This window comes from Jaculus jaculus, chromosome 17 (assembly GCF_020740685.1).
Source record: "Jaculus jaculus isolate mJacJac1 chromosome 17, mJacJac1.mat.Y.cur, whole genome shotgun sequence".
NCBI classification, from domain to species: Eukaryota; Metazoa; Chordata; class Mammalia; order Rodentia; family Dipodidae; genus Jaculus; species Jaculus jaculus.
In genome coordinates, this window is record NC_059118.1 from 9,599,488 (window position 1) to 9,624,723 (window position 25,236).

Genomic DNA, 25,236 nt, shown 5'->3' on the forward strand with positions numbered 1-25,236 from the left:
AGTTACAAAATGCAGTTGCAAAACAGCTTGCAACAGTCCCTAGCAGGCTCGGGAGACTGGAGGGCACGCTTTCTGGAGGAGCTAGGCAAAGTGTAAACATTCCCCAGGTTCCAGATACTTTGCGAAACTGGAGTCCTTAGTCCCTTGGAGCTCTGGGAACCCAACGGGTGGCTTGGGAGGGCGACGGAAGGGGCAGCGGAGGGCTTGGTTCGGGGGCGGGTTGGGGTGGGGGGAGGCCTTGATTGGCGGCTGGGCGAGGGCTGGGAGGTTCTCGGGGCTTTGCGGAGAGGTTCTGCCCAGCTGTTGGCGAGGAGTTTCCTGTTTCCCCCTCCCTGGGCGGCGGGTAAAGTTGACGAGTGAGTCACTCGCGCGCACCGGGCCTGGCGACACCCCCGCGCGCGCACTCGCCCGTCCGGGACGGAGCGGGGCCTCCTCCTGCGCAGCTCCGCTCGGCCGGGCCGCCCGGGGGGCCTCCACGTCCCCCCGCCCCGGACACACACACACACACGCACGCACGCACACCCCAACTCCAGCCACAGATCGATCGATCGAGCCGTCGCCGGGCCGTCGCGCGCCACATCTGGCCGGCACCGCACCGCTGGCCCGGGCGCGCGCTCGCGGGTCCCCGAGCCCCTGCGGAGCGCAGCCGGGGCGCAGCACCCATCCCTCCCCGGGTCAGGGGAGAGAGGTGGGTGGAGGTCGGAGGGGGGGAAGACAAGCTGGATCCCAGGCGCCCCGGCACTGGTCTATGACGATCCGCCAGGAGGAGGAGGGCTGCCATGGGTCGGGGGCTGCTCCGGGGCCTGTGGCCACTCCACATCGTCCTGTGGACACGCATCGCCAGCACCATCCCGCCGCACGTCCCCAAGTCTGGTGAGTGTCCCGCTGTGGAGCTGGGGGCTTTGGGGTGGGCTCCCCAAAGAGCCTGACTTCTGTGTCTTGGGGGCTGCTGCGCTTGACAGGGCGGAAACGGGAAGTTTCCAGGAGGCCCCCACGCAGATCTGCAAACTCCCCCAGGCCAAGGCCAAGGAGGATCCGATGTCGGGAGTTGTTTCGAGAGGGGGGAAAAAGTAGAAAGCAAGACAGTTCACTCGCGGGGCCCGGGGGCTGGATTTTGGGGACGCGCCTGGCCCCTTTGTGCGCACACCAGCCAAGGCGAGCCTGCCCGGCAGCCCGCACCCCCGGAAAGGGAAGTTTCCTGAAGTTGCTGTTCTGCCTGCCCGAGGCTGGGGAGCAGCGGCCGGGATAGTCGGCTGGGCCATCCTGTAGACCATCCGCACACCTGGGACCCCTGGCCTTCTCCAGACGCCCTGTCGCCCTGTCCCTGGGCTGTTACCCTCAGCTCCAAACTCCACTACCCTTACCCCCCTCCCCCCCCCCCAAGCCCAGGCTACATTCTGGGCTCCAGACTTGCTTGGATACAAGTTTAAGTAAAGGACAGTCAGTCGTCTGCCCCTACTGTCTTTGCCTGCGAGGGCAGAGACCCAATGCGGTGTGGATGGCCGAGAGTCACTTACTTACTGGGTAGCTACTGGGTGCGAGGCTATTGGGGTGCTGCCTGGAGCACTGGTCCTGCCTTCCTCCCGGAGCTGGCGGCTCTCTACAGATGTCATTTGATGGGGAGACTACAGGGGTACAAAAGCCTGTTGCAGTTGTTCACCTGGCCCGTGTGCGTAGGGATGGAAAATGCCAGAACTGGTTCTTAAAGACTCGCTGTTTTGGAAAATGTAAAACCTTTGAAATTTTTAACTCAAAAGATAGAATTTTTTTTTTTTTTTACAGTTGCCATCCCCCAGTGAGCTGAGTGTGTGTGTGTGTGTGTGTGTGTGTGTGTGCGCGCGCGCGCATCTGTGGTTGACACTACTGTTTGGGCGAGTGGTAGTATATTTCTGGGCCTCAGTTTCCTTCCCTGTCCAATGACAGTTGGGTTTGGATAAGGGTACATCCCATCATCTTTGACATTTCACCCACCTCCGCCATGTTTTCCAGTGACTTATGGCTGGCCTGAGTAGATTTGGGGTAAAGTGTTAGAGAACTTCACGGTTCGAATGGAACCTGCCTGGCAACATCTGGTGTGAATGGGGAGCTTTTGTAAGGGTGTGGCTCACCCAAAGTAGCATGCAGGGGAGGTTTGCATGGAAGGAGGAAGAAGAGTCATGACAAGCCAAGCCCCAGCCGCCTTGTTACCGTTCTGCAGCTTCAGAAAATCCCTTGTTTTGTTTATGGCTGGTCTCTGAAAGTTGCGGTACCACAATGTCACTTGTCTCTGATTTTATTTCAGACTCTTAAAAACTGAGTTCGGTTTGGCTTATAAATACTGAACACAATGCCCTTCCTTTTCTGTGTGCATTAAACTTTTGCTTTGGATCAGGAAAGGAAGAAATTAGCAGGAACCGATTTTGTTACGTTTTGTTTAATGGGATACGGTTTATGATTTGCGAATTTCAGACTCAGTTGTTCATGAGTCATTTATACATACATTTTTAAACAATTAGTTTTAAGGCCTGCTGGCTTTTATTCAGGGTTTTACTGGCTTTATAAAACAGAGAGCTTTCATGATTTTATGGAATTGAAGCTTCAAAATGGTCGAACTATTCATTTTGAATTATACCCATTTGGTTAAAGTTCTTAAAGATGGTTAAAGGTGGAAGACAGCTACTGTGAAGAGAGAAATTAATTCCTCTTATATTTTAGTTTTCCATGGAGGTGAGTGGAGTCAGGATTTTTCTGACATAATCAGTAAGCAGTAAGAATATTTTTCAAAATATCTTTATGCCAGTTAAGATATGAAGGAATGAAATTGCTTATAGAGTCCTTGTCAGTTATGGGAAAAAAAAAAAAAACACAATCTTTTGCTTAGAAGGTTGTCAAGTAAGCAAAGGTTTTCAGTATAAGAACTGTCACTGAGGAGTAGACTTTGGTTTGGGGCTGTGGCTCAGTCGGTAAAAGGCTTCCCCTGTAAGCATGAGGACTTGAGTTCGGATCCCCAGCTCCCATGAACAAAGGGTGTGGTAGCAAGTACCTGTAGTCCCAGGGCTTGCTGACCAGCTAGTCTAGCCAAATAGGTGAGGCCTGGGTTCAGCAAGAGACCCTGCCTCCAAAAATAAGGTGGGAAATGTTTGAGAAAGAGACCTGTTGTCTCTGGTCTCCACAGTGCTTATCAGCATACATAGGTGTATCTATACACATATGAACATTTACACACATACGGGGGCACACACACATACACCGAAGAACTGTACTTTGACAATTTTTTTGTTTGTGATGTAATATATTCACTCTTCCTAAATGCCCATACTTCAGAATTGACTCTTGGGGGTCATACATCCTGCAAACTTCAGATTTGAAAAATGTGGTCATTATTTCACAGACACCTACAAAAAGATTCTTTGTGAGGATTAAACATTGGTGACAGCATCATAGGGATCAAGTGTTCCTGCAGTCACTCGAACGACATGTGCCACTTCCTTTAATGACGTCTTATTTTTAACAAGTGATGGTTTAAACAAAATGCTAACCACATTTTTAATTCATTGTCTCTTTTTAAAATGTTTTGTTTTTATTTGCAAGCAGAGAGAGAGACAGAGAGAGGGAAGGAGAGGGAGAGAATGGGTACCTTGGGGCCTCCAGCCACTGCAGACCAACTCCCGATGTATGCACCACTGTGCATCTGACTTTATGTGGGCACTGGGCAATTGAACCCAAGTGTTAGGCTTTGCAGGCAAGCACCTTAACCACTGAGCCATCTCTTCAGCCCTTAAGATTTTTCGTTGTGTGTGTGTCACTTTTGAATCAGGGTTTCTTGCTTCTGCAAGCAAATGTGGGTGGCTGGGGAAATGAACCCAGACTGGCTGCCTTTGCAAGCAAGTGTCTTTAACCACTGAGCTATCTTCTCCAGTCCTCTGTGTTTTCTGCATTGATTCATTATATCACTGTTCTGTCTTTGCCTCGTTACAGTCCAGCAATTGTATTGCCTTTGGCCCCCTTCTGTTTTCTTTTATTTTATGATTTATTCACTTGAAAGAGAGACAAAGAGAGAGAGAGGCAGATCGAGACAAAGACACACACACACACACACACACACACACGGGGGGGGGGGATATGGATATACCAGGGCCTCTAGCCACTGCAAATGAACTCCAGACTCATGTGCCACCTTGTGCATCTGGCTTTATGTGGTGGATACTGGGGAATCGAACCAGGTCCTTAGGCTTTTTCAGGTAAGCACCTTAACTGCTGAGCCATCTCTCTAGTCCCCCTTCTTCCTTCTACAGCCAGTGAGCTGGACCCATTGTGCCCAGCCCATCTTTCCATAATGATGGTCTTGAGGTGGAGGAATAAGGGCCAGTCTTGACATCAGACCTGCCTCTCACTTAATGGCTGTGTCACTTGTTACATTTACTTTCTAGCCCTTAGTGTACAGGCCTATAAAATGGGCGTCTAAGAGTTATGGGGAGGGTGAGTTAACATAATGCTGGCAAAGACTTCCCACAGCATGCACATCCTAGTAAGTGCTGGGCAGACACAAACCCTGATTATTGTTAACTCTGTAATTAGGCCTAAGCAGGGCCCCTGGGGCCTAGTTCCCACCCAACTCCACGCTTCCCTGAAGCCTGCCCTTTCCCATGCCACCTTAAGTTCTGTGTATGAGGGCTGTGAACAGTTTAGGCAGCCACGTCTACGTCCACGTTGCTACCTGTGTCTGAAGTCCTTGCTATCTGCTTACCTTGCCTCATCTTTGAGAACTTAACACACTCCACCTAGGCGTCTTTCCATCGCAAATGAACTGCTCGTGCATGCGCCACCATGTGCATTGGGCTTACGTGTTTACTGGGGAGTTGAACATGGGTTCTTAGGCTTTTCAGGCAAGTACCTTAAACTCTAAGCCATCTCTCCAAACCCATTTTTTAAACTGTGTGTGTGTGTGTGTGTGTGTGTGTGTATGTGGGCGTAGGTGTGCGTGTGTGCACGTGTCTCAAGTGTCGAGGTTACAAGTCCCTCCATGTTGTGTGAGGCACAGTCTTGCTGCTTATCACTGGAAATGCCAGGCCAGCTGGCCCATCAGCTTCCTGAGGGTCTCTGTCTCCATCTTCTGTCTTATCACAGGCACATTAAGCCATGCCAGACTGTCATGCTCTAGTGCCCAACCTGATGTGGGTTCTGGGGATCTGAACTCAGGTGGTCGCATTGGCACAAGCGTTTTTAATCTAATGGGTCATCTCCTGGCCCCGAGGCCCCTCAAGCAAACCTGCCTTCAGTGCCTCAGGTGGAGGTGATGCTCCACCCTGTGACTCACCTCTCAGCTCCTAACAGCACCTAGCACGCCACCTGTATGAGATTCCCTTGCTCAGGGACCCCGCAGCTACTCAAAGACAAGGAGGGTGTCTTTCTCAGTGCCCACCTCCAGGGCTCTCCGGTGCTGGCATATGCCACAGGATCCAGAAAACACAGAGCAGAGCTTCCATTGCGTCCTGCTGGAGACAGGGCAATTGAGGCTGAACGTCGCACAACTGAGCTGTCCCTATTGGTCATTTGGTCTGAGTGCCTAAGTCTTTCCTTTCTGGTAAGGCATTGAAGCAATTTACCCTTTTGTTTTATGTGGCCGTGTCTGGGATTGAACCTGCAGCCTTATGCATGGCAAGCAAGTGCTCTCCCGCAGAGCTTGGTCCCCGGCAGGCTTTTTTCGGGGTCAGGGTCTCATTAAGTTGCCCTGACAGTTGCGAGCTCAGCCTTCAACGTGTTTCAGCCTGCAGAGATGCACGATTGCAGGTCTGGGCCATCAGGCCCTGTGTTGGTTATTTTTATATGTATAATTGGTTCCTGAATTTTGGTGAAATTTGGGAAAAAAAAGGTATTTCAACTTCTTACATAATTTTAAGCGACTGAAAAAAAAAAAGCCCTCAAAGCCATAACAGAACTTTTAAAGAAGTTTTTGCCAATAAAGTTATTTAGAAATGCTGAATTCTTTCTTCCCCCTCCTTTTTTTTTTGTTTTGTCTAGAAAATTATAGAAGGTAAGCTTAATTTAAAAATGCAGTGTTGGATCTATTAATCTCCCCCCTCCCCTTTGTTGTTTGGTTGATTTGTCTGTTTGGAGATAGTCTCACGGAGCAGCCCAGGCTGGCTTCCTACTTCCTGTCTTAACCTCTCAAGTGCTGGGATTGTGGGCATGAGCCACCATGCCCAGACTACCTCATTTTTTTTTTTTTTTTTTTTTTTTTTTTAGCTTTCATTTGTCTACCAAGTTTTTGTGTTTTGGTTCATTTATTTTTGGTCTGCCTGTCTGTCTGTGTGTTTATATGTGTGTTAGAGAGGGGGCTTGGGGAATGGGCACAACAGAGCCCCTACTGCTGCATAGGAGCTCTGGATGCATGCACCATGTTACATCTGGCTTTGTGTGGGTACCCAGGAATCGAACCTGGGCTGGTAAGCTTTGAAAATAAGCACCTTTAACTGCTGAGCCATCTCCCCAGCCCTGTGTTTTGGTTTTTAAGCAGCAGAACCCAATATGTCTTATCTTGGGCAAGGTCAACGGCAGAACATCTTGGGTATAATTTAGCTCATGCAAACGCCAAAGCAGGTTTCAGGGAGACATGCTTCCTGGATCTGGCGTTCGTTAGCCAGGTTTTGTATAAAAGCTTCACTTTACACCTGGCCAGTGTCTGATCTCCACTTCTTACATACAACTTCAGCTGATCGAAATTTCGATTTCAGAAGTTTGCAGATATGCCAACAGTAAAACACAGAGCACTTATTTTGCATGCCTTCCTTCCTTGGGACCATTTGTGGTGCAGGCACCTGTCACCTCTGACTCAGGCAAGCTAATGATTGGTATGATTCTTGCCAGGTAGGTGGAAAGGCTTAGAGGGCTGCACAGGTACCCTGGCAATACTGGAAGCCAGTCAGAGAAAAGAGACGATGGCAGAGAGAACCCATGTTGTAGACTTTCCCCTGAGCCAGAAACTTGGCATCACTTATTTAATTTAATCACAGGAAGAAATCTGGAAGATAAATCTTACTGTCTTTATTTTAAAAATAGAGAACGTGTGTGTGTGTCTGTGTTAGTCTGTGTATGCACACACGTGCATACCAAGAAGAAGCTTGGAAGTTGGAAGGGACATCATATTTTAGAAAGGGAGAACTTACCATCTAATGTCTTCAGTTTATTACTCATAGTGGTCTTGCTTTGCTTGAGGAATCTACCGTCTCTTTTTATTACTATTTTTTAAATTTCACTGGGTGTGTCCATGGTACTGTGCTGTGTTACCTAAGAACATTTTCATCAAAATATAGTGTGCCTCTTGATCGCCTTCGTACCAAAGAAAATCAAGGTAGCACAGCTCCTTTGCTCAAAGTGACCAGTTTCTAGGCTGACCATGGCATCGTGGTGGTGGAGGCCATGGAGAGAGACCTGGGCTGTTGCCAGATGTTGGACACACACTGTGTTCAAAGACGTACAAGCCTTAAATTCGAGGCACATAGCATCATCATGTAGGGCCAAAGCCATTGCTGGCCACAAGAACAGACTTCACCCTATGTAAGGGAGATGGGGCAATTTGACTTTCCAGGTCCCCTAACTTGAAACCCTGCAGGTGGCGAGGATTCTTTTTCAACCGCAATCCATCAGACAGCTTCCGCCTTGTACCTTGTACGGTCACACTCCCCGTGGAGGAACCGCCACCCTGGCTGCAGAGGACTCCGTCAACCTCGAGCCTCCGGCTGGGCTCCTAAGGGGGACCTGGCATCTGTGTTTTGTTTCCTGGGCCAGAGCTTTAATCATCAAAAAGGATTAGCTGCAGGGAAAGTACCTGTGACTGTGAGGTCCTATCTGGGACCGGTAAAGGCATGCAGCCTCTTCCCCTTGCTGTCTGATGGAATATTTTGTTCCCACATTTTTTTCAGCTTTGCCACAAAACTATGAGCCTGACATGTGGGCAAAAGGAACCTGTGCCTAGGACATTCGAGGGTACTCTGCCCAGATCATGCCCATGGCATAGGTAGGGGCACTCCTTAACCTTTTAGTTCAATGCCCTTTTCCCCATTTTAGATGAGGTTAGGGTACCTGAACTCCAAACACCCTTGCCCAGAGTCTACACCTGCAGCCTCTCACTTGATGGACACCTTCTACACCAGGGTGACCAAGGCATGGCTCTGTTTGTGTGTGTGTGTGTGTGTGTGTGTGTGTGTGTTTGAGAGAGAGAGAGAAGGGGAGAGGAAAGAAAAAGGGGGGACTGAGACAGAGGGAGAAAAGAACCTTCTTGGTGTCTCCACCCCAGTGCCTGTCTTGATAGCTAGAGCTTAAGTCCGTGTCACCCCCACCTCACACATTTCTCAGGAATGCATTTTTAAAACAATACTTTACATTCATTCATTAATTTGCAAGGAGAGAGAGAGAGAGAGAGAGAGAGAGAGAGAGAGAGGACACCAGGGCCTCCTGCCACTGCAAATGAACTCCAGATATACGCTACACTCTGTGCTTCTGACTTTACATGAGTACCAGGCGATCGAACCTGGGCCTTCACGTTTTACAAGCAAGCGCCTAAACTGCTGAGCCTTCTCTCTTGAACTAAGACTATGGCAGTTCTAAAGTTCAACTTGGCCTTCTAAATGTTGGGAGGTGAGGTTCTACTTGTCAGCCAAAACAGTAGTAGGACATAACCTGTGTCACTCAGCAGTGTGTGAGCTCGGTTTGTGACTTCACCTAGTGTGTGTGTGTGTGTGTGTGTGTGCGCGCACGCGCATTTGTGTACGGCGGTGCACATGTGTGCAGATGTCAGAGGTTGACGTCGGGGGCCATCCTCAATTGCTCTCCATTCCGTTCTTTGAGGTAGGGATCCTCACTGAACTAGAGCTCACTGACTAGGCCATACTCATCAGCCAGTGAGCCCCTGGAGGTCTTGGTCTCCCAGGCACTGGGGTTGCAGGCTTGTGTCATAGCACCCAGCCTTTGACATGACGTGGATTCCTGGGGACCTGAACTCATGTCCTTATATCTGTACAGCAAGCACTCTACCACGGAGCCATCGCCCTAGCCCCGACTTTCCCTGGTCAAAGGTATTGGTCGGTATTTGCATTCTTGTCTTGGGCCTTCCAGTGTCTGGAACCGACTTGGCATCAGTGGCATCTCTTTGGAGAAGGGCTGGGGGACAGGTTAGTTAGCTTTCATCGATGGCATCATATTTTCCTCAGAGCACACAACATGCCATTAATAACGAGAGGCTGCTCATCGCCCTCCGCGGGCTTCCTTTGGAAAACTTGCGCCACACTTGGTGTTTTCTTGCAGGAACAGGAAGGGTCTGTCCACGTATCCATTTGATGAATTTTGTTGCAGCTAGATTTTGGACTTTTCCTTGTCTTGCTTTCATTTCCGCTGGGTATTGAGATCATCAGTGCAAGGTAAAACTCCATGGGGATTTTTTTTTTAATTTTTAAAATTTTTATTTATTTGTTTGAGATTGTGTGAGAGAGAGAAAGAAGCAGATAGAGAGAGAGAATGGGTACACCAGGTCTTCCAGCCACTACAAACAAACTCCAGGCCTATGTGCCACCTTGTGCATCTACCTGGCTTATGTGGGTACTGGGGGATTGAACCTGGGTCCTTAGGCTTCGCAGGCAAGTGCCTTAGCACCTTAACTGCTAAGCCATCCCTGCAGCCCTGGGGATAATTTTTCTACTGTTACATACATACACACACACACACACACACACAAACACACACACATACACACACACATACATACATATATATTTGCATCTGATATGATGCATATATATATTCGTACGTGTGTGAGTGCATATATGTGTGTTCATTCGTGTGGAAGTCAGAAGTCGATAATTTTTTGTTTTCTTCAATTATTCTCTACCGTATTTATTGAGAACAGGGTCTGTTGTTGAACCCAGAGCTCGTCGATTTGGCTAGTCTAGCTATCTGGCTTGCTCTGGGATCTTCCCGTTTCTACCTCCCAGGTGCTTGGAATATAGGCCTGCACCAACAAGCTTGCTTTTTATGGGGTGCTTTACCTACTACAGCAGCTCCTCAGCCCCTGCTTTGATAGTATTTCACTTGAGTGATCTATCACTAGTCAAGTCCTCCTGAAGACTGTGAGGATCCTGGGACAGGCCAGAGAAGGGAGAAACCTTCCAACGCTTTAAAAGGCACAGGAATGTTCAAATTGTGTACCCTGGAGACACTCAGATTGGACGCACGCACGCACGCACACACACACACACAGGTCTTTAAAGGAAACGAGGGGCTTGAGTGCATATTTTTGGCATTAGTTCTTTACCCATTAAAGCTTGAAATCACGAAAAAGATGCGTTGTAGATGAATTCCCTCACCCCTCAAGTCTGTGTGCTTTTCTACACAGAGATAAAACAGTTCTGCGCACCCTGTAGTTTCTCTCTGGAAATGGATGGCAAGAACCATGTAGCATCAAGTATGTGTTTCTCTTACTAAGATCTTTCTCCTTCCGGATCACACTGAGCGTTTCCTGTGTGTTACATAGGGCTCCCTCTCCCAGGTGGATTTTCTAATCCTCAGAGGAAGTCTTTTAGAGATTGAGAAATTTGCCTGAGGCTACCCAGTTGGCAAATGATTTTGCTGGGATTGGATCCAGCAGGGTTTGGTTTGGGAATGGGAGACCCTAGTTGCTAGGCTATACCGAGTCTAGGCTTTCTCGGTTGCCATAAACAAATTGCCCACTATGTCAAGGAGTTGGAAGACTCTAGAGGTTAAGAGAAGTAACATGTTTCTAATGCTTTAGTATTTTCATATATGATTGTTTAATTTCCTTAGTGGGGTAAAATAATGTTTGTACACCAGGTAATAAAATATTATGCCTGTGATGTGATCTCGAGGGTAAAATAAAGACTTGACTGCCAGAGATATATTCCTAGTTATGCCATTGGGGAGGTTAAATAGCCCCAGTAAAAAACAGGTACTTTAGCTGGAAGGACTCGGGAAGGACTTAAGGGTGTATTAGACGTGTTGGGGGGGGGGGCACATGTGGCGGACCCAGGTATATTTACTATGAAATGGGTGGAACTTTCTCCAAGGCTCTTCCCTGGTATAAGTCCCCAGCTCTTGGTCCCGGCCTTGGGTTAAACAAGCATTGTCAAAGTCAGCAATATTTAAGGAAGCTTGCAATACCTGGACTCTTCATGGTTTACAAGTGAAAGGTGTTCCTTTCCCTGGAAGAGGTCATCTTAAATTTGGAGGCAGTCCACAAAACTCACGCGATGTTACCTAAGATGCGTTATAAAGTGGAAAGAAAATCTGCAAAAGTATTCAAGAACAAATGAAAACCTCTTTTAAATATTTTAAACTGTTTATAGGCAACCTCCAGGCACATACAGAATCGACACTGATCTTAATCCCTTCCCACCACTTTCTTTTGCCCCTCTTCCCCTAACCCCACTCCACTGAATCTCTTCTTCTTTCTGGACGGGTCTCTTCTAGTCTGATGCGTCATCATCTTCCCCGTTTTATTCAAGTCTTGTGTAGGCAGCGTTAGCCACTGTGAGGTCATGAACGCAATGGCCACTGTGTGTCTGGAAGACAGCATTCCAAAGCACTCCTCACTTTCCTTCAGCTCTTACGTTCTCACCCCCACCTCTTCCACAATGAGATGCCCCTGAGGGTGTAATAGAGATGTCTCACTAGTGTTGAAACTCTGCTGTCACGTCTCAGCACGTTGATGAGTTTTGAGTCTACCCAGGAGTCACTGCCCGCCATCTGAAAGGGGAAGCCTCTCTAACCAAAAGGGCAAGGTCCCATTCATTTTTGGGAAAAACATAAATATTTAAAGGGTAGTTAGGTGGGAAAAATATATCCATTTAGCCCCCCCCCCAATAGTAGTAGTCCTTCAGGGCCTATAACTGCCAAGAATAAATGATAAATTCTGATTTGAATTCTAGAGAATATATTGAATTATTTTTCTATTTTCAGTAGAGAATTCTGCACAATCATTGGGAAAGGTGATCCAAGGTCATATGAACAAAAATTCAGGGAAGATGAGACTGGAGAGGCGGGCAGTGGTTAAGGTGCTTGCATGTGAAGCCTAAGGACCCAGGTTCGACTCCCCAGGACCCCTGTAAGCCAGATGCACTAGGTCGCACGTGCGTCTGGAGTTCCTTTGCAGGGGCTGGAGGCCCTGGCACACCCATTCTCTCTCTTATCTGCCTCCCTCTGTCTCTCTCAAATAGTAAACAAAATATTTAAAAAATATGAAAAATGCAGGAAAACTACTCAGAGAAGTGTTAAGATGCTAACAGATAAAAATATGGTTTTTTTAATTAAAATTTCTATATTTGGTGTTTGTATCTTTTTGAAATTTGTAATTCTTAGACAAAATACCGCATTACTAATTCTACATGAATATCCACTCTGACATCCAAATTTCTATTCTCAATTTTTTTGTCATTTTCTTAAACAGTGCCCCTAAAATTTATAAATTTCACCTTCCAGAAGACTGGAAGTGATGCTGAATGGCAGAGCTCAGTTATTGGACTAGATGAAAATGTTTGATTACTTCTCCCCTCCCTCTGTTGCAGAGATTGTGGACATTGTTGTGTTAGCAAACCGAAGCCCTCCTCCTCACCTTTAGCTAAACCCTTCATCATTTGCCTAGGCTGTAGTCCCTGCCAAGGAGAAAAGTTGTAATTACCACAAAACCTTGATCTTGAGTGAAAGGTAACCCGGGGCTGACCCTTACTTTGAAATCAGTGAGACTGCCTTCCAGACAGTTGGTGAGAACTGGAAACGCACCAGCCCTCACCTGTTCCCAGGGGCCTGCTCAGGAAGTCGACCCCCTGTGACTCCTTTCCCTCTGCGTGACATGCTTGGGACTAGATGAAATGTTCCTCTGTTTTTGTTCTGAAAGAAACATGTAATTATTTTAGAAGAGGAGATTTACATGAGTAAACACACTCATTTAAATCCTTAACTAATAGCTGGGCGAGGAAGCACATGCCTTTAATCCCAGAACTGGGGAGGCAGAGGTAGGAGTGAGTTCAAGGTCACCCTGAGATTATATACTGAATTCCCGGTCAGCCTGAGCCAGAGTGAGACCCTACCTCAGAAAACAACAACAAACAAACAAACAAACAAAGGTCAGCCTGAGCTACAGTGAGACCCTACCCCAGAAAAACAAAACAAACAACAACAACAACAGAATCCTTAACGAATTAAAACAGTAAACAACCAAAATCCTAACAGGTCAGAACTGACTCCCTGAATTGGTTGACGATAGCTCCTGTGAGAGGTAAGAAAATGTACGGGAATGATGAGCGAAAGCCCGTAGCCCACTGTGCAGTTGATGAGTTGGTAGTTTCTTTGCTCAAAAACACGAGGACCAGAGTTCAATTCTTGGCACCCATGTTAAAATGCCAGGAATGGGGCTAAGGACATGGCTCAGCAGCTAAAGGCACTTGCTTGCAAACTCTTCTGCCCTGGGTTCAATTCCCCAGTCCCCACACAAAGCAAGATACAAAAAGCAGCCAATGCATCTGGAGTTGGTTTACAGTGGCAGGAGGTCCCATGCGCACACTTACTCTCTTTCTCTCTCTCTCAAAAATAAATATTTTTAAAGCGGGCGTGGTGGCGCATGCCTTTAATCCCAGCACTCCGGAGGTAGGAGGATCGCTGTGAGTTTGAGGTCACTTGAGACTACAGAGTGAATTCCAGGTCAGCCTGGGCTAGAGTGAGACCTTACCTCAAAAAACCAAAATAATAATAATAAAAATAATAAAATAAATAAGTACTGTTTTTTTTTTTAACAAACACCATGTTTGGTAGGACATTCCCATAATCCCAGTACTGTGGAGATGGAAAAGAGGCTCCCCGAGGCTCACTGGGCAGCCGTTCTAACCTGACGGTCAAGCCCCATGCCAGTGAGAAAGGCCCTGCCTCAAAATAGTTGTGTGCTGTTCCTGAGAAACGACACCCACTTGCACACACACACACACACACACACACACACACACACACACACGTGTGCATGTGCACATGCAACCCCACATATGTGAACACACACATGAAAATGCACACACGTAAGCATGCATAAAAAGCAATATAAAATTTAAGAAAGATAATTATAGGTAAAAAGAGAAAAGCATATAACCAGTTATTTTGGAAATCTCTGACTGCAGGTGTCCGAGAGGACAGCCTGCCAAAGTAGCCGGCTCACTTTAGCTGGATCTCGTGGCTAGCTGAGGACAAGCCAGGCTTGCTTGGTGGTCAGGCCATTTCCCTTCAGTTAATTACGGTGCCTTCATTCTCCTCTTCCTCTGAGCGGGTAAAACTGTCTAAGAAGATTTGTCCTAAAGTGTGAAAAAAAATTGCAAAACCCTTTGCCAGGTTTTGGAGTAGTCGACCACCAAAGAGCTTCGATGTGTTTTGGGAAAAGAATGAGAATTTGTTCTGGGGATAATGAGTGATCTCATTATCTGTTCAAAGGTTGCTCCATCGCTGTTCTTAAAATATCCTCGGAAACGACGGAATGTGCTAGAGACTGGCTGCTTCCAGACTGCTGTTTTCGGCATGGGAGGAGCAGCTGAGGCCGTCCCGCATGTCCATGTAGCTTGTAGATGCGCCGCAGAGCAGCAGTCTTTTAACTCTGGCTTGGAGGGACTGTGTTGTGACCACACGTCGTGTTTATGTTTGATTCCCTAAAACCTATACTGCCAATCCAGCCACGAGAGCTTCCGGACTCTCCTGGCCCTCCCCTCCCGCTGCATGAGACGTGCTGGGACTATAGGCATGTGCGCCGCTCCGTGGCCGGCTGTAAGTGGGTGCTGGGGAATTGAACTTGCGCCAGCAGGCTTGCAAGCAAGGGCCATTCAACTGCTGCGCCATCTCCCCAGCCTTCCCCAGTGAGTGTTTCATGAGTCTTCCTCGAAGCTCAAAGCACGTAGGCTTTAACTCAGGCTGGGGGTGTGCTCGACCATGACGTCTGTTAGAATGTGGGCATTCTGCACCAGACAAAATGTGTGTCCACCGAATTAATGACAGGTTTGTGTAGAGTTGGTTTTCTGTAACAGTTTGACTCAAAATTTTCTTTTAACCATCCTGGCTTTCAGGACTTCTGCTTCTTTCCAAGGAGAAGGCAGCTTTTTTGTCTTTGTTATTTTTGTCTTCTAGAAGTCTCGGTCCTTCTCAGTTATTGATGCTTGAAGCAACATGGCAGCCACAATAGACAGTAGTCCTCACAGCTACTTTCTGATTTTATTTTTATTCTGACTCTTTTTTTAAAAATTTTTTGACATCTAACATCTGGGCTCTACTTGGCAAGAGAGGACAGAGGAAAAACCAGAAAGTTTCCCATGGCAATCCGTAGTTCATGTCGCTTCCTGTTGCATCACATTTGAACGCATTCATTAGGTCGGCTCTCGGGATCTTAATACCAACAGTCTTGCTGTCAGACATTTATTTGTGACAGAAGCGTAGTTACATGAAATGCACAGCCACTCGGTTTCATGTTTGCTCTTGAGTGATGAAACCACAACGCCAACTGGAGCTCTTGCTTTCTGTTATCGGTGAACATCTGCTAACTGGCATCTCTGCTCCCCCACCTTCTCTTATCAGCACACATTCAAGCTGCCAGCAGTACATCCCCCCCCCCACTTCTGTGCGCTGTCTCTGTGGATCTTGGTGACCACACGGCCTTCCTTCCTACACTGAGGTCACAGGCTGCCTGTGGGAGCCTGACCCCTCACACAGCGCCCGGCACGCAGGTGGAACATAGTACCCGAGTCATGACGACGCTGTGGATGAGGCCAGCTCTTTCCCCTCTCCCATTCCTCTTTTATTTATTCATTTTTTTAATATTTATGTCTTTATTTGAGAAAAGGAGTGACAGAGAGAAATAGGCAGATAGAGGGACAAAGTGGGTGCGCCAGGGCCTCCAGCCACTGCACTTGAACTGCAGACACATGTGGCCACTTCGTGCACGTGGCGGTATGTGGACCCAGGCTCTCAGGCTTTGGAATCAAGTGTCTTTAACCACCGAGCAATCTCTCCAGCCTCTCCCATTCCTCTTTATTGGGGGTTATGTGCGCGTGTGTAGGTGCTTTGAGTGTGAGTGTGTGTGTGTGCATGCGTGCGTGCGTGCGTCTGTGTGTGCTTGTGTGGGTGGCAGGCATTGCCGTGACATGTGTGTGGAGGTCACAGGACGAGCTAGGGTGTCAACCCTCTCTTTCCACTTTGTCCGAGGCGGGGCCTCGTGTTCACTGCTGTGTTCATCAGGCTACCTGGGCAATGCTCCGGTCTCCGCTCCCCATTGGTGCGCTGGGATTTGGGGCTCTAGCGTGCTATGTCAGCACCCAGCTTTATGTGGGTTCTGGGGATGCAGACGTTGGTCCTCATGCTTTCACCGCGAGCGCTGTCTGTATTCAGTGAGCCATCCCCAGCCCCCACCCGCCCCTTTTGGAGGCCAGGTCTTAATGTAGCTCGGTCGGCTTCCAGCTCCTTCTGCCTCAGCCTCCCTAGGGCTGGGGATTCTAGGCACTGGCTCATGGCTCGTCTAGAACACAGTGTTCTTACACGTCCATTGGGCTTTCATATTTCCCAATGTGTGATCCATCTCCACCCTAAAAACATTCGTTCTTGGACTGGACAGATGGCTTAGCAGTTAAGGTGCTCTCCTGCAAAGCCAAAGGACTTTGGTTCAACTCCCCAGAACCCACATAAGCCAGACGCACAAGGCACGTCCTCTCTCTCTCTCTCAAATAAATGAATACATGCATACATACATGCATACAAATGTTCATTCTCTACCTGCTCCGTATAGTGGATCTGCTCTTTGAGGTCATGCTGGCCTAAAGCGTCCTTCCAGTTGGGTCTTCCTTTTGTTCTCACTTTCATTTGTTTGCGTTTGGTTTTCAGTGCAGGGGTTAGAATCCAGGGCCTTGTCACGCTAGCAAGCCACACTACCACTGAGCTGCATCCCAGCCCTGTGCCCTCACCTTGATTTCCCTTCTTTCTCTGCCTCGCTGCCCCTCCCCCAGGCTCATCCCTCCGGACTTGCCCACCAGCCTACCGCGTGCGCTCATTCCCTTATTAGAACGAGGAGCCCTCGAGGGGAGAGCTGCGGTGTCTGGTTTTACCATAGTCCTTAGCACGCGCTCCTTGTAAATGTGTGTTACTTAGGCATTGTGTTCAGTGCTGTTTGGAGCTCATTGCTTTTGAAGACATGCCCGTAAGCATAGACTGCTCTCCTTCTTGCTCAGCGTGAATTCCGGGGGCTTTGTTGCTTAGAACCACGGTACCCACAGAACCACAGACTTGAGGGGAGTCTTAAGTGTTCAGGCCCCGTGTAAGTTGCTGTCTACAGTGGAAGTTTACTCCGTCTACAGTCTTCAGTTCCGTGAATTTGGGGGTGCTGCATTGAGTGGGTGTACAGACGGTTGTTTTTCTGTACATCACAGCCACCTTTAATTCATTTATTCTCGGGTGTGTGATCCTTTTCACACAGGCCCCAGATACCATGAGTCTAGGGCCCTGCACCAGTCTTAAAAGAAAAGTAAGTTCTACTTCCCAATGCAGGACACATGCTGGCTACTCCCACCTTTCCTTCACAGGACAAGGTTATCTTCTGCCATGGGGGTGCGAGGGGTGCCCAGAAGGACTGGCTGACAGAATCTTGAAAAAAGAAGTAGAACAGGATGAGTGGTATACCACTCTGAGAGTCGTGTGAGGTCCTTATTACAAAGGTGACCCTGGTCACACTTCATAGGATGTTCGGTCAGAAAGACTCAACCATGGGCTGGAGAGATAGCTCAGCAGTTAAGGCGCTTGCCTGCAAAGCCTAAGGACTCAGGTTTGATTCCCCAGAACCCACATAAGCCAGATGTACAAGGCGTCTGGAGTTTGTTTGCAGTGGGTGAAGGACCTGACCCATCCATTCTCTCTGTCTTTCTACCTGTCTCCTCTCTCTCTCTCTCAAGTAAATGAATAAAGTATTTTTAAAAGACCCATTCATAATTGAATATGGAATCTTGCTGACGTGGAGAACAGAAGCCGGGCTCCAAGGGGGTTCTGAGAGGCCTCTGGCCCTCTCTGTCCCCATGGTTTCCATCATCTCCCCCTAAGGTCACTGTGAGGCCCCTGGCAGCATGTGATCGGGAGTTGTGTGTCCTGCACAAGTGTGGGCTCTTTCTGAGCCCCCTCGTCTCCAGAAGAGCTGCTCCTCTGCGGACACAGTGGCGCTGCCCTTGGCTTCCTAACTCCCTCAAGGCTTCTAGTCTTTGCCATGCCCGTGACAGAAAACTTGACAGAAACATCTGCAGGAAGGATACACTGGTCTCTGTGCATGGTGGGGGAGGCAAGGTGGAGTTGGTGGCAGCTCAAGTCAGGGACTTACAGAGTCACTTGTTCACATCTTGGCAGAGAGCAGCGAGCCCAGGCTGCAGCCAGAAGCCGGCAGGGCCACCCTCAGCAACACCCTGCAGCTGGCCGGGGTCCACACCCCCGGCCCCCGGACACAGTGCCCCCTGGAGGCCAAGTGTTCAAACACCGGAGCCCAAGGGTGACGCTTCACAATCAAACCAAAGCAGACACACATGAGCACCCAAGTTTACCTGCTCTCTGAGGGTGGAGGAGATGAACATGGAATTTTTATATTCTTGGTCTTAATATTCTTTGGTCCTTTTAGAAATGGTTGCAATAGTATTCTTTTAATTGGACGTGCCTTTGGTTAGATTTTTAAATTCCTGGAAACATTTATCTTGCAAGATCTTAATGATAGTGTTGAGAAGGCAGGCTTGTGGTGATAATATAATAATCACTTTACGAGGAAATTTTGCTAACTCAGAATGTCACCTGTCACCCATTTATGAATGAGATGCGTAGAGTGTCTTTGGGAGACAGAAGGCATACTTTTTATTTTTTATTTTTTTGAGGTAGAGTCTCACCCTAGCCCAGGCTGATGTGGAACTCACTCTGTGGTCTCAGGCTAGCCTCAAACTCACTGTGATTCTCCTACCTCTGCCTCCCTAGTGCTGGGATTAAAGATGTGCACCGCAGTGCTTGGCGGGCATGAGGTTTTATGTAACAGTTCCGTGTTAACTTCTTGAATCACAACTCAGTTTAACCCTTATGAGCCAAGCCCATTGGTTTTTACCTCTGTCAAAGTGAAACTTCTTGATCACACACATACACACACACACCCCAAAAAAAAAACTGGACTAGATAATAGATAGCTGTTCTTTGAACCTTTCTTCAGACATTTGTCCTAGAGAAGTTCTGGGAAAGGAAGAACAGAACAATATGTGGTCTGGGAGACAATGTGATCAGTGCTGTGACGGCTTATCTACCCTCAGGAGGCTCTTTACTGCCAGCCCTGCGAAGCCTGGGCAGGTTTTATTGACCCGGCCTCACTTCTCATAAATCCTCTTCCTGTGAGACGCCACAATGGCACCAACCTGGCTCTCTCGCTTCCTGAGTTGAGGGGTCTTGAAGTTAGAAGAAAAATAGAGTGAGTAGTTGATGATATCTTGATTGGCGGCAGAGCTTAAGGCTCAGTTCCTGTAGGGACCAGGGATACAGGAGCGTCGCTTTAGTGAACGTTTGTATCTGATGACTTGCTTTTCTCGCTGCTGTAATCAAACGCCCGAGAAAAGCATCTTAACGAAGGAAGGGTTGGTTTTGGTTCACAGTTGGAGCGCACAGTCCATCATGGCGTGGCCACAGGAGCGAAAGGCAGCTGGTCACATTAGTTCCACAGTCAGCAAATAGCGAGTGCTCAGCTGGTGCTCAGCTACCTTTCTTCTTTGGATTCAGTCCAGGACCCCCATGAGGTGACAGTGCCCATATTCAAGGTAGTCCTCCCCGCCTCTTTTCTGGAAGTATTGTCTCAGACACATCCAGAGGTGTGCTTAATACCCTAGACTATTTATTCCTTTGGTTCGTATATGCTGGAAACACAAAAAATGTCTTTCACTGTTAGAATGGATGTGAAATGTATTTTTTGTAATTTTTTTTTGTTTGTTTTGATGAGAGAGAGAAAGGGAGAGAAATAGTGAGAAAGAATTGCTGTGCCAGGGTGTCCAGCCACTGAAGTCACACTCCAGATGTGTGTGCCACCTAGTGCACATGTACGACCTTGCGTGTTTGCATCGCCTTGTGCATCTGCCTCATTGGGACCAGGAGGGTTAAAACATGAGTCCTTAGGCCTCACAGGCAAGTACCTTAACTTCTAAGCCATCTCTCCAGCCCTGAAATGTATTTTAAAAGCAAAAATGTCAGGCTGGGGATACGGATCATTGGTTACAGGTGCTTGCTTGCAAAGTCTGATGGTCTGGGTTTGATGCCCCAGTACCCACGTAAGCCAGGTGCACAAAGTGACCTATGCATCTGGAGTTCATTTGCAGTGGCTAGAGGCCTTCCTGGTGTGACCATTCCATTTTCTTTCTCTCCTTTTTTTTTTTTTTGTTTTTTGTTTTTTGTGTTTTCGAGGTAGGGTCTCACTGTAGTCCAGGCTGACTTGAAATTCACTATGTAGACTCAGGGTGGCCTCAAACTCACGGTGATCCTCTTACCTCTGCCTCCCGAGTGCTGGGATTAAAGGCGTGCGCCACCACGCCCGCCACTACTTTGCTTTTAATGTATAAAATGCAAAAAATGTCATGAGAACCGTTCTTTGCCCAGTTGTCCAGGGAGATGGAAAACCATGACAACTAACTGAGAAATAATTTGAAAAACTACTGTCAGTGAGACTTCTGAGGAAAGAGTACTTACTGGGTCTGAGGATAGGCCAGAAATCTTATAAAAGACCCATCGACTCTGTCTGCTTATAATAATCTCTCTCACTGTCTGTCTGTGTGTCTGCGGGGTGTGCGTGCGTGTAGCAGTGTTCATGAGCACGTGGGCTCAGGTTTGCTGCAGGTGATGATGCACAGCTGCAGGCATGTGTGGGAAGGTCAGAGGTCAACGTAGGTGTCGTCCTCCGTTTCTTTCTGCCTTATTTTATGAAGCAGGGCTTCCCCGTCTCTGCCTCTGTAGGTCTGACGTTACAGTCGTACACCACCCTGCCCAGCACTGTACATGGTTGGGGCATCTGCACTCAGGTCCGCACGCTGCCATGGCGGGCACTTTACCCACCGAGCTCCTGCCCCAGTCCTTGGTTCTAAGACTCTTTGACATGAGCCCTTACATAAATACAGGGCCTTTTTCATCTATATAATGCTTTCATTTAAATGTCATTTTTTTAAAGCTTGGCAACATCCTTCTGAGAGGGTATAATTGTCCCGTTTTACAGATGTGGAAACGGAGGCCCAGAAAGACGAAGCCCTCTGCCTAAGCTGTAATAGGACGGCCCACCCACTGAGACATTGTAATGTATCATGAACTTGTCTTTTCATACGTTTTCCACGTACAGACCTGATGTTCTCTCTCTGCTCAGTTTGTAATTAGGTCTAAGATAATGATCTGTTATCCTATCATATTTTTACAGTTTTATAGCTACATGGTGGATGCAGCGAGGGGAGGGTTGGTATCAGAAGCTTTGTTCTTGCCTTGAAAATGGGAAATGCATGCATGCATGCATGCATACATACATACATACATATACATATACATATACATATACATATACATATACATATACATATATATACATATATATATGTGTATATATATATATATATATATGTAACATTTATTTATTTGCAAGCAAGGAGAAATAGAAGAGACAGAAAAAGTGAAAATGGGCATGCTAGGGGTCTCCAGCCATTGCCAATGAACTGCGGATGTATGCACCACTTTGTGCATGTGGCTTTACGTGGGTCCTGGGGAATCAAACCCAGGTCATCAGGCTTTGCAGATGAGTGCCTTAAATGCTGAGCCATCTCTCCAGCCCCCGAGAAGCTATATTTAATGCTGGAGAATTTCGTCTTCCAAGTCACACTTCTCCGAGGGTTTTGTCCAATAGTCTTAAGTGGAGTTCAAACTATGCCATGAGTCATTTATTCTTTCCCCCTTTTCTTGTGGGGACAACTTCTCTCTTAAATTCCACGTGGCCTGCCTTCCTGAGCTTCTATCGCCATTGGTAAGAGATGAATGTTACCATTTATACCAATCCGGGTATGGTAGCACATGCCTGTAATCCCAGCACTAGAGATATGGAGGCAGGAGGATCAGAAGTTCAAGATCAGCCTCAGCTATGTAGCAAGTTCAAAGTCCATTTAGGCTACATGAGACCTTATCTCTTAGCTTGCAGCTGTCTAGCCTGGCAGATGCAGTGATGAACAGCTGAAAATTTTCCTTCTTACACATGTACATATAAACTTGTACACATGAACATGAACTCATACATATTCATACGCCATACACACATCAAATGCACCAACAACAAAATATACATAAATAATATACATAAATAAATAAATGACCGTGCCAAATGCTATCGTTTTGAGGTTGGTTCTGTCCTTTCCCAGAGCTTCAGATGCCCAACACATTAAAGAATTTTGACCCATTTACATAAAGAGGACATTTCTTCATCATGTGGATTTGGAAGTCATTTACTGATGTTGAAATCCTTCCCAAGAATTTCTTAAACATGAATGAATGTCTGAATAAAGACCTGTCAAAGAACAGAACTGTGGCCTACAGGTTAAGATGGACACCTGGTATTTAGTAGCTTGCATTAACAGGGAACAAGTGTACCTTGAATAATACCACGACCTGCCTGTACAAGGATGGCATTTTCAAAGGACGTGACATAAAGAAAGGCCCCGGAGAGTAGTATGTTGTTTGCCAACATACCAGGCTCACTGGCACTGTTGATCACCTAAAACTTGCTCTGTAGCAGCGATTTCCCCACCAACATAAAACGAGAAGTTGAGTCATGATGTTTGATTTAATTTTGAGCCCCAGCTTGGTGATGCGGTCTGCTTTCTTCTCCTGTCCTGACAGCATTCCTCAGGATGAGTTCGCAGCCGCTTGTGGGCGCAGCCTGGGGCTCTCCTCTCCTCAGTGGGGATTTTCGAGCAAAGTTCAGCTGCCTTAAGCAATGACTAGATTAACGACTTGATATTACGGTTGGCAAACTTTTCCTCGGACTGTAATAGGTTTCGGTGTTAGTTCTTTATGTATGTGCTTCATAAAAAAGGATTCCATACTTTATAGATCTCCCAGAATAATCCTTCTTTATGTAATCCTTTAAAACTTGTAATTTTTACATTCTGAGGAGTTGCTATAACCAGAAAGTATACAAATTTTAAGCATTTCAGAAATGGTCATTTTTTCAAATTTGGGATATAGCTAGGGTTATAGTTTTATTTATTTTAGAGAGAGAGAGAGGCAGATGGAAAGAAGGAGCACCCCAGAGGGTCTTCACCGGTGTAAATGAATTACAGCGCCACCTCGTGTATCTGCCTTACGTGGGTTTTGAGCAATTGAATCTGGGTCCTTTGGCTTGGCAGGCAAACCCTTTAACCATTAAGCCATCTCTCTAGCCCAAAGGTTATAGTTTAATGAGATGGAAAATCCCACAGGGATCAGGGACATGTTGACTTAAAATGTGTCTTGTTAAAAGTGTTGTGTCTATACAGTGTTGTGATTTTCTGAAGGACAAGTTTATCCTTAGCAGTTACCTCTGAGCTGAGGAACAATTTGTCTCCTTAACATCTTTGCTGCATCTCTGGAGGTCCAGAATCCCGTCCCAACATCAGTCTCTTTAACTTAGTATTCAGATTGTCTTGTGGAGCCAGAGAGAGTCAGCTGTGCCAGGAAGTCTGCTAGCTAGATCTTAGAAAGAGATCTCCCTAGCTGGAGAGGTGACTCAACAGTTAAAGGCACTTGCATACAAAGCCTGGTGGTCCGGGTTCGATTCCCCAGGACCCACTTAAAGCTAGATGCACTAAGTGGCGATTGTGTTTGGAGTTTGTATGCAGTGGCAAAAGACCCTGGTGTGCCCATATGTACTCTCTCTGTCTGCCTTTTTTTCTCTGTCTCTCTCTCTCTCTCAAATAAATAACTAAAATATTTTTAAAAAATAAATATACTTTCCTTTTACTCTATTGTCTCCATGACAGTTGGCAAAAGATTTCAAATGGATGGAAACTTGTAAATTCCATGGTAAAGAATTTGCCCCATTTTTTTTTTTTTCTAGGAAGAATGTATACAATGGCAACCAAAACCCCTCTAGTCACTGATGTTTATATTTCCTGCCTGTTCCCAAACCCCCACAAAGACTTTTAGGGTTTGAGTCATCCAAGAAAACTCCGGCCTGGGTCTGACCACACCGGCATACATTTGTAATTTATCTTCTAGTCCAAGGCTAGGCAGAGCTCTCCCTGAGGCTGAGGTTAAGAGGGGACTGCTTCACAGCGGCCTCACCCTGTCCAGGTCTCACTGCTGTCTTTCCCCCTGTTGAATTCCCCACTCCATGTGCACGGTAGCATTTCCAGAACTGTATTTCATTTCTAACCCTGCCTGTACCTCGGAACCATCTGAGAAGTTGTAGGGCAATTTGAGTACCTGAGTCAACACGCCAGGAGCTCTGATTCATTGTCCTGGGGCAGGCAGAGCCCTGGCATGGTTATTACCTTAACAAATCCTCAGCTGATTCTGATGTAGACACCATGTTGGGAAACATGAGTCCACCTGCATCCACATGGGATACAAATGGGGTATTTGACCAGGGAGTGAGTCCAGGTATTTACTTAGTGTCCAATCGCGGAGAAGCGTTATTTGCTGGGTTCAGAACTCCCATGCGTGGGTTGGAGTGATGGCTCCGCGTGTAAAGCGCTTGCCATGCACGGATCGGGAACTTCGTGTGGAGTTCCAGGGCCTTTGTAAAAGCTACACGTGGCGGCATATACCCGTTATCCCGGCACTGGGGGAGCAGAGGCAGCAGGATGCCTGTGGCTTGCTAATAGCGGATCGTAGGCACTGACCTCCCTCCGGTGGGCTGGACGGGCGGCCCCGGACCTGACCTCCTTGCTGCTGTGGTCTGTCTGGTAGATCTGGGGGGGGGGGGGTGAGTGCTAGGCATGGCGAAGCTGGAAGGAGCTGACAGGTTGTAAGACTTCCGATAAATGTGTTTAGAAAAAAAATTAATTCGACTGTTGGTGTCTGTTGTAGGCAGCTTCTCATTGCTGGCAGAAAACACCTAACCAAAAGCAGCTTACGGGAGGAAAGTTGTTTATTTTCACGTACAGACTCGAGGGGAAGCTCCGTGATGGCAGGAGAAGACACGGCGTGAGCAGAGGCCGAACTTCACCTCTGCCGCTGCACGCG

General features: G+C 47.3%; 1 protein-coding gene across 2 annotated transcripts in view; it reads left to right on the forward strand.

The window, feature by feature from the left end:
* The first annotated feature begins 429 nt into the window (after positions 1–429).
* The window catches only part of Tgfbr2 (transforming growth factor beta receptor 2), a 98,394-nt gene continuing 73,587 nt past the window's right edge, over positions 430–25,236 (forward strand). The window contains exons 1-2 of one of the 2 annotated variants that reach the window (XM_004662080.3): positions 430–873; positions 21,254–21,328. In XM_004662080.3, coding sequence (XP_004662137.1) covers positions 780–873; positions 21,254–21,328 — 169 coding nt within the window. In that variant the 5' untranslated portion in view covers positions 430–779. The remainder of the gene's footprint in view (positions 874–21,253; positions 21,329–25,236) is intronic. The other variant, XM_004662081.2, reaches the window with a different exon arrangement.